Source organism: Neoarius graeffei, chromosome 14 (assembly GCF_027579695.1).
Source record: "Neoarius graeffei isolate fNeoGra1 chromosome 14, fNeoGra1.pri, whole genome shotgun sequence".
Lineage (NCBI taxonomy): Eukaryota > Metazoa > Chordata > Actinopteri > Siluriformes > Ariidae > Neoarius > Neoarius graeffei.
In genome coordinates this window covers 42,041,546-42,051,506 of record NC_083582.1, presented here as the reverse complement: position 1 = coordinate 42,051,506, position 9,961 = coordinate 42,041,546, and the positions used below count along the sequence as shown (strand labels likewise).

At 42.8% G+C, this 9,961-nt stretch overlaps 1 protein-coding gene across 3 annotated transcripts in view; it reads right to left on the bottom strand.

Moving 5' to 3' along the window:
- Positions 1-9,961, bottom strand: part of cpped1 (calcineurin-like phosphoesterase domain containing 1) — a 64,140-nt gene that overhangs the window by 39,168 nt on the left and 15,011 nt on the right. For all 3 annotated transcript variants that reach the window (XM_060939686.1, XM_060939688.1, XM_060939687.1), the window contains one exon: positions 9,408-9,626. In XM_060939686.1, the coding sequence (XP_060795669.1) occupies positions 9,408-9,626 (219 nt within the window). The remainder of the gene's footprint in view (positions 1-9,407; positions 9,627-9,961) is intronic.

Genomic DNA, 9,961 nt, shown 5'->3' with positions numbered 1-9,961 from the left:
TTTTTTAATTTTATTTGGTCCTCTGTTGGTTCAGCAACACGCTCCGCCATTATTTTCTTCTTCTTTAGGGTTTTTTGGTGGTTGGCAAAACCAACTTAAAAGGTGCATTACTGCCACCTACTGGGCTGGAGTATGGAACAGGCGATATTGGGGGGGGGCCTATATTCTTTTAAGAAGTAACCTTTATTTGTCACATGCACACTTCAAGCACAGGGAGATTCATCCTCTGCATTTAACCCATCTGAAGCAGTGAACACACGCGCGCACCCACACCAAGAGCAGTGGGCAGCCACACTACAGCGCCTGGGGAGCAGTCAGGGGTTAAGTACCTTGCTCAAGGGCACTTCAGCCCAAGGCCGCCCCACGTAAACCTAACTGCATGTCTTTGAACTATGGGAGGAAACCCATGCTGACACAGGGAGAACATGCAAACTCCACACAGAAAGGCCCCCGCCAGCCGCTGGGCTTGAACCCAGAACCTTTTTGCTGTGAGGCGACAGCGCTAACCACTACACCACTGTGCCGCTGTTTCTCATCTCATCTCATTATCTCTAGCCGCTTTATCCTGTTCTACAGGGTCGCAGGCAAGCTGGAGCCTATCCCAGCTGACTACGGGTGAAAGGCGGGGTACACCCTGGACAAGTCGCCAGGTCATCACAGGGCTGACACACAGACAACCATTCACACCTACGGTCAATTTAGAGTCACCAGTTAACCTAACCTGCATGTCTTTGGACTGTGGGGGAAACCGGAGCACCCGGAGGAAACCCACACAGACACGGGGAGAACATGCAAACTCCGCACAGAAAAGCCCTCGTCGGCCACGGGGCTCGAACCCGGACCTTCTTGCTGTGAGGCAACAGCACTAACCACTACACCACCGTGCCGCCCGCCGCCATTTCTGTTTCTTTTAAATACTAGACAAAGTGATCTGACTTGATGCACTCTGCCATTTTGTTTTTCTCTCCTCATGGTATACGAGCTGATAGCCTAGTAGTAGAGTAGCCAATCAGAGTGCACAATTGCTCATATCCAGTGAATATAGATAGAACATCATCACTTATTCAAAGACATGACAATCTTTCTGGTCGAAACTTAGCCGGGCGTAATTTTAGGATTCTGTTTCCTGGCCTTTTCCATTCAGGTTTGTTTATACACCTTCAATCAATCAGAGTGCATGATTGCTTATATCCAGTGAATGTGGATAGAATAAAAAGTATTTGTCCATTTTAAAATGTCGTTCCAGTCCTAGTTTCAACACACTCTTTTAATTAAAAATGATTTGGTATCGGACAGGTGAGCTGTTCTAAACCCACAACAAGCCTTGCAAATACAAGGACATTTCTTTCTCCAGGTTCATGCTTTACCAGAGGCTAGACAAAACTGGTTTCTCAAACTACTTCAAAGCAAAACAGGGGTGAGGAAATGTCAGATGGGTTCAGCTCATTTCAAAGAGCAGAAAAGAAGCTGCATGATGGATGGGTCATCTAATGTATCTGCTACAGTCAGGTTGCTTGGCCTGTCACTAACGGGCTGCTTAAAAGGTCTCCACACCTCCTTACAAGACCCAGCTGTGCCTTTACAGCCCACTTATTTTAGCTTTACTTACAGAGTACAGCTCCCACATACCTTATAGCAGCAGGGTTCAAATCATATTAAGGAAAATAAAACTATGAAGCCTGCAAAGATTCCCAAAGGTAAACAATATCCCTTCCAGAGAAACTTCAGAACTCGGTAGTAAAAAGGATTTGCAGAAAAGGTGCTTCCCAAGAGTCCTGTCCCCATCTACCCTTTTCTATGAAAATGAAAGAAAGGCCTTTTTTTTTTTTTTTAAATATAGTACAAGTCTTTCAGTGATTTGTATTCAATTCATAGCTCTCTAAAACCAATACAAAATAAAACATGACTCACACTGGGATAACAGCTCCACACCTTAGAAAACAGAATTTCAAATACCAGTTCAATGCATTAAAAATAGGATGATGCATCGAGAATGAGGGGATGGCAATATCGAGAGCACAATATCCCCCCCTGGCAGCTATGCCATAACGCTGGTAAAATGCAACTGAATTGAACAAAATTGCAATATGCGTATTACCGACATATAACAAAGAATCCTGTCAAGTTTAATGAAATTCCTCCAAAAATTGAGAGAGGAGTTGATTTCAGAAGGTGAGCACCCTTCCTGGGACGGACGGACGGACGGACATCACCACGACATAATCCCCCTTCGGGCCTTTCAGCCAGCAGGGGATAAAAATTGTGAGGGAAGTTGATTTCAGAAAGCAAGCACACTTTGATGAAATTGCCAAAGTACAAGTTTGTTAATAATCAAGGGCATAACTCTGGTAAAAATTGCCCAAATTAAACAAAATTTCAATATACGTATGGGTCATTCCATGCCAAATCAACAAATATCTGACAAATTTATGCTCGACCATCTCATATTTCAATGAAATTTGGAGGGCTCAGAGATACTATTAAAAGAAGTCAACCCCCAAAATTTGAGCTTCCTATCTCCAACGGTTTCAGAGATACAGGCATTTGAAATTTTTTTTTTTGCATTTTGCTCAAAACATGCATATTTCAAAGTGCAATACAATCTTTATTATGCAAGATAGAAACCTAAAAAAATCGAAAAATTCAAATGCATGTATCTCTGAAACTATTGGTGATAGGAAGCTCAAGTTTTGGGGATTAACTTCTTTTAATAGCATCTCTGAGCCCTCCAAATTTCATTGAAATTTGAGATGGTCGAGCATAACCTCTTGTTGATTTGGCATGGAATGACCCGTATAACAGTCACATAAAGCTTTTTGCCAAGTTTGGTGAAATTCCTTCACAAATTGTGAGAGGAGTTGATGTCAGAAGGCGAGCACACCTTCATGAAATTGTGAAAGTACAAGGCTGTTAATCAAGGGCCACAACTCCGGTAAAATGTGACCGAATTGAACAAAATAACAGACGTACTACTGACATAACAATGCCTCTTGTCAAGTTTCGTGAAATTCCTCCAAAAATTGAGAGAGGACTTGATTTCAGAAGGAAAACACACTCATGAAATTGTCAAATTATAATTTTGTTAATCAAGGGCTGTAACTCTGGTAAAATGTGACCGAATTTAATGAAATTATTATGTGTTCTACCGACATACAACAAAGAATCCTGCCAAGTTTTGTGAAATTCCTCCAGAAATTGATTTCTGAAGGTGAGCACCCTTCCCGGGATGGACATTGCCATGACATTTATCCCCTTTGGGCCTTTCAGCCAGCAAGGGATAAAAAGTTGGGATGTTGCGTAAAACGTAACCAACAAGTGTTGCCAGGCAAAACAAACCTCGCCCGGCAGCACTTATTTTATACCTATATATTGATAATGGTAATATTTCTCAATCATGAAAATCCATGACCTTGAGTTTGACATTTCAAAGTCATTCAAGGTCAAAGGTCATGGCAACAACTGAAAGCCCATATGGGACTTCTTACATGTTGAAAATGGTAAACATCTGGCCATCATTAACCATTTTAAAAGTTATAGCCCTTTGAAAACCCATGACCTTGAGCTTGACCTTTCAGGATTACTCAAGGTCAAAGATCATGGTGCCAAATGAAAGCCCATACGGCATTTCCTATAAGTTGATATGGTAAATATCTGTCTACCATCAACCGTTTAAGTTATAGCCCTCTGAAAATCTGTGACCTTGAGTTTGACCTTTCAAGGTCAAAGATCATGGTGCCAAATGAAAGACCATCTGGGAGTTCCTACCGTATATGCTCATAATAGTAAACATCTGTCTACTGGCAACCATTTTTGAGTTATAATGGAAAATGTTATTTTGACCGATGACCTTGACTCCCCTGACCTTTAACCCCCAACCATTAAGGAGACTGTCCATGCTACCCCATCATGCAACATATGGTTGGAAGCAGAACTGAAATATGCACATTTTGGTTTGAAGTCAAAATGATGAATTTGAAGAAAGTTGTTGCAAAAAGGGCACCCCCCTCTTTTTGCAACAACTTTCTTCAAATTCATCATTTTGACTTTAAACCAAAATGTGCATATTTCAATTCTGCTTCCAACCATATGTTGCATAAAAAGTTGGGATGCTGCGTAAAATGTAACCAACAAGTGTTGCCAGGCAAAAAACAAAACAAAACAAAACACACACAAAAAAATTGACCTTTCCGGTGACCTTGACCAGATTACCCCCAAAATTTAATCAGGTAAGCTATGACCCATTGCCCACCTACCCTGAAAATCTGAAGTCAATCCGTGCAACCTTCGAGACACTAAATTGTTAACAGACAGACACACAAACCAACAAACTGCACTGATTCCAACACCTTGCCCCGCTGACTCCGTCGCAGGAGAGGTAAAAAAAAACCAAAAAAACAAATGTGATTTGCAAAATCATGCAAAACATATACATCATTGAATATAATACAAAGACAACATATAAAATCTTGAAATTGGGAAATTATAATGTTTTTGAAAAATGTGTGCTCATTTGTATTCGTGTGTTCGTGGTTGACAGAAGTGGAACCTGACATGATCATCTGCTGTTGTAGTCCATCTGCCTCAAGGTTTGATGTGCATTCAGAGATGCTTTTCTGGTCACTACAGTTGGTTATCTGAATTACTGCAGCTTTCATTTAGCTCGAACCAGTCTGGCCATTCTCCATTGCCCTCTCTCATCAAGGCGTTTCTGTCTGCAGAACTGCCATTCACTGGATGGTTTTTCTTTATTGCACCATTCTGAGTGAACTCTAGAGACAGTGTGTGAAAATCCCAGGAGATCAGCAAAATCATTATCATATTTCCTCCTCATTCTGATGGTTGAGGTGAACATAACCTGAAGCTGCTGGCCTGTATCTACATGATTTCATGCACTGCACTATTGCCACGTGATTGGCTGATTAGATTACAGCATGAAAGACTAGGGGTACAGGGGCTCCTAATAAAGTGCTCACTGAGCACATATAGGAACAACTAGTTCCCTGGGACTCGTATGGTGGACGCTCCATATAATCTAAGACAACAGACTTAAAAACTTGCTAAAGTGAATTCAACCCTGTTGTTAATTATTGTCCTATGGCTCTGGTCACACTATTGGTCCCACTCCAAAAAAAATGTTATGTCTAAGCTCCTATTAGATATTTATCACCAAGAGCACAACATGTCCTAATAGTGTTCACATAGGACTAGCTTGGGTAGCATTTTTTTTTCCTGATCTATTTCCAGGGCGGCACGGTGGTGTAGTGGTTAGCGCTGTCGCCTCACAGCAAGAAGGTCCTGGGTTCGAGCCCCGGGGCTGGCAAGGGCCTTTCTGTGCGGAGTTTGCATGTTCTCCCCGTGTCCGCGTGGGTTTCCTCCGGGTGCTCCGGTTTCCCCCACAGTCCAAAGACATGCAGGTTAGGTTAACTGGTGACTCTAAATTGACCGTAGGTGTGAATGTGAGTGTGAATGGTTATCTGTGTCTATGTGTCAGCCCTGTGATGACCTGGCGACTTGTCCAGGGTGTACCCCGCCTTTCGCCCGTAGTCAGCTGGGATAGGCTCCAGCTTGCCTGCGACCCTGTAGAAGGATAAAGCGGCTAGAGATAATGAGATGAGATGAGATCTATTTCCAGGTGACCACCGTCACCCAAAGCCTCCCATTTGGCCATATGCTGTGTTGTATGAGGCTATAGGACCCGATAGGAACTGTTCATAGTTTTTGCCTGTTTGGTATCGCCTCGAAATTTCTTGTTGGTTGGACTACTAACAGTTGATAGTTTAAAAGTGTAGTAAGATTCAAGCTACATGTTGAAGGTCAGTCTCACCAGATGCAATACAAACCCATTTTTCTGAATGTGACGTTTTCCATAAACAACCAAGTTATTTCTAGTAGGCTGCTGTGTCCCAACAGGTAAGAACCGGAGTCATTCAAAATGCTCTCCGAGAAGTCTGAGTCTAACATATATAGGTGTAATACATAGACTTCTGAAACACTGAGAATTATAAAAGATGTGCCATTTGGCCAAAGTTCACTTGACTATTTTCCGTAAACATTTGTCGCATGTGGAATTTCAAATCGCTTCTGTAATCAGCATTCCAATTCTCCTGAAATTTTTCCAGTTTTGCCACAAAGAAAGTGTGTTGACCTTGCTTGGATCGTTGACCAGCACTTTCACCACCAGGTCCCCTGGCGGCGAAAGTGCGCATAAGTGAGATGTAAACAAACCTTTGGAAATTGGGCAAAACGGTATATTTTAATCTTTTTATTCAATTTTAGGGTGCAAATTAGACACTAGGAAAATTGAATTCGCTTTTTGGATCATTCTTCTAGACAAAGTTGATATTCTACGTTTCACCTCCGACCATTGCCTATGACCTTTAAGTGTAAGGATCTGAGTGACTTTGACAAGGGCCAAATTGTGCAGACTTGTACCTACCAAAAGTGGGAAATCAGACAGACAGTCTCAGCGTTTAAGTCTAGGCCGAAAACCTATCTGTTTAGTCAAGCCTTTTGTTAATGGTGTTTATGAGGTAAAGGTGTAGATCTGGAGGGTCCTCAGACAATGTTTTGGTAAACTGGGATGTATGGATGCTGTCAGTCCCCCACTCGCTTGCTCACTCGAGTTTGACAACGGTGTAGTGGCTGCTGCTTTAGGTCTCGGGATGCCCTCATGCCCGTGTTACCTTCTGGCTCTCCCCTTTTAGTTATGCTGTCATAGTTAGTTTTGCTGGAGTCCCTGCTTGCACTCAGCACAAAATGTATACCGTTTCTACTCATCAGATGACATTGGGCATACCCAACAACCTGTTAGTTTTTTTTTTTTTCTTTTTTATCAGACATCTAATTTTTGGGTTTGTTTACCTGACATGTTTCGACGTACAACTTCCGTCTTCCTCAGAGTGTCACCGGATGTTAATTGGTGACGCATCTTTTATCAGCTGATGTTTCCGAAGGCGTGGCCTTCCTGTCTGGTTTGACAGGTCGGTCACGCCTTATACTGTCTGTTCGTCCCCTGCAAGATGGCACTCCAGGTATGGGAGAGCATGTACGCTCCCTCATCCCGGTTGATGGTCCTCGGGCTTCGCTTACGGATCTCTATGGCCTCCCTGATCCAGCGCTGATGTTTGTTATCTTCTGTGCGGATGACTCTGGCATTCCCCCAGTCCATAATGTGATTTTCCCTTTTACAGTGATCTGTTATAGCTGACTTATAATTTTCCTGTTGTGCCTTTTCTTTTATTGTTCGGGTTTGTCTTGTAGCTGTCTCCTTTTCACACTCTTTCTTATGTTCATGTTTTCTTGTGTTGAAACTCCTTCCTGTCTCCCCAATATAAGTTTTATTGCATAATTTACATGGAATCTCATATATGGTGTTGCATCTGTTGTCCGGATGTATTCTGTCTTTGGGATGAACCAGGATCTGACGGAGTGTTGTGTGTGGTTTGACAGGTGTGTTAATGTTGTGTTTCCTATAAAAAAAAAAAAAAAAAAAAAAAAAAAAAAACTATATATAATATAAGACATAATGAACGTAATCGAAAGACCAACAACCTGTGTTTTCTCTCTCCCCCCCCGTCTGTCCCTCTGAGTTACATGTCAATCCGGAGATCAAAATGCTGACCACTTCTACTCCTTGGACCTGCCTGATCCATCCTGATGTCCTACGTCTGGTTGGAGTTTCCTCACATCACTCCTGTGGAGGACGGCCCCGTATGGACAGTTGAAAGTCACACTTGGAAGATGCTCTGGACACTTACAGTAATGCTTTTCTGGCTGAGGACTACAGTTGACTTGCTAACTTTAGGACTGCAGGTGTCAGGAACAGCTTTGCACTCAAGTTTCCATCAATGAAGAGTTAACATCAACGAAACTGACCATGTTAAAACTGTTAATTTTATAAATCACATTGTTGGTTATCACCCAAATGAGGATGGGTTCCCTTTGAAGTCTGGTTCCTCTCAAGGTTTCTTCCTCATGTCGTTGGAGGGAGTTTTTCCTTGCTACTGTCGCCACAGGCTTGCTCATTGGGGATAGATTAGGGATAAAATTAGCTCATGTTTAAAGTCATTCAAATTCTGCTGCTTTGCAACAATGTCTATTGTTAAAAGTGCTATAAAACTTGACTGGTCCAAGGAAGGACAACCAGTGACAGGGTCGTAGGTACCCAAGGCTCAGTGATGCACATGGGGAGCAAAGGCTAACTCATCTGGTCTGATCCCACAGAAGAGTTACAGTAGCACAAATTGCTGAAAAAGTTAATGCTGGCTATGATAGAAAGGTGTCAGAACACACAGTGCATCACAGCTCGCTACATATAGAGCTGTATAGTCACAAACCAGTCAGAGTGCCGATGCTGACCTCCGTCCACTGCCAAAAGCACCGACAATGCACATGAGAGCATCTGAACTGAACCATGGAGCAATGGAAGAAGAAGGTGGCCTGGCCTGATGAATCACGTTTTCTTTTACATCATGTGAGCGGCCAGGTGCATATGCTTTGCTTAGAAAGCAAGCTGGTGGAGGAAGCGTGGTGCACTGGGCAATATTCTGCTGGAAAACCTTGGGTCCTGACATTCATATGGATGTTACTTTGACAAGTACCACCTACCTAACCATTGTTGCAGACCAAATACACCCCTTCATAAGAATAGTGTCCTATTTCAGCTGGATAATGAGCCCTGACAAACTGCAAAAAATTGTTCAGGAATGGTTTGAGGAACATGACAAAAAGTATTCAAGGTGTTGGCTTGGCCTCCAAATTCACCAGATCTCAATCCGATTGAGCATCAGCAATCCGTGGAGGCCCTTATCACAGCACACCTTCAGAGGTCTTGTGGAGTCCGTGCCTCAACGGGTCAGAGCTGTTTTGGCTACATAAGGGGGACCTACACAATATTGTGCAGGCGGTTTTAAATGCTATGGCTGATTGTTGTAAATCCTCCAGTCCTGGATGGAATGATGGATGGATGGACAGACAGCAAAGAGCCCAGAGTTCCTGAGCAGGAACTTGAGTAACATTTCTGTATTACAAACAGGAAGAATACTACTGAAGAAAAAAATATTTCAGATGTTTGACATTGCTGTGATCTTGACCCTGTTTGAGAATTCCATATAAATCTTAGTCAACTACTCATTCTTAAGATAGTGTGCTAACAAAAATTATAGTTAGATGGAAAACCCAAAAATGGTGCAGGTGATGCACTAGGTGGATGCCTCCTTCACCTAGTGGCAAAGGGGAATAGAAAAATCTGAGAAACAGCTCACAGAACATTTTGTTTCCAAACTCTACAGCTTCAATAAAATCTACCTTCAACAAAACTGTATTATACTTCACCCATGCACAACCTAGCTAAAGGTCATAATTAAATACTTGTCAGTTCATATTGACTTCCTGAACAGTGATCTTACCTGGCATGGCATGGATCAGATCCCCACAGAGAACAACAAAACGGGGCCGAGGATGCAGTTTGTTGATGGCCTCGACAGCCTGCTTGGTGAGTTGCACCTCTTCTGCCCACTCATCTCCTCCTTTATCACAGTCTCCCATCCTCCAAGCCTTCATCAGACCCAGCTGTGGGTCAGCCGCCTGAATGAAGCAAAATGGCCCACTCCATTCTTTCTCCTCATCTGTGGAAGACAGAAGGCCTTGTCTGTTGCTGCACTACCAGTCAGTCAATGTGATCTAGATATCCGTTTGGCATGCTTGCAACTGGTTTTGACCAGTCTGCATGCTAATTGTTTTGGCCAGTTCCAGTTAAATCCTTGAAACTTATCTTTGCTCTCTGGTTTTCATAAGGCTATCCTGACCAGTGACATAATGCTTCATCACTCATCTAGGTGTTATCTAGAGACCCGTCAACCCGTCTTTTCGATGGCTGATACTAGAAGTCGACAGGTCATTTTCTGCAACGATGGGCTTCAAAATTCCCCTTCGGGGATCCTTCGGAGCGCATCCTGCGTGT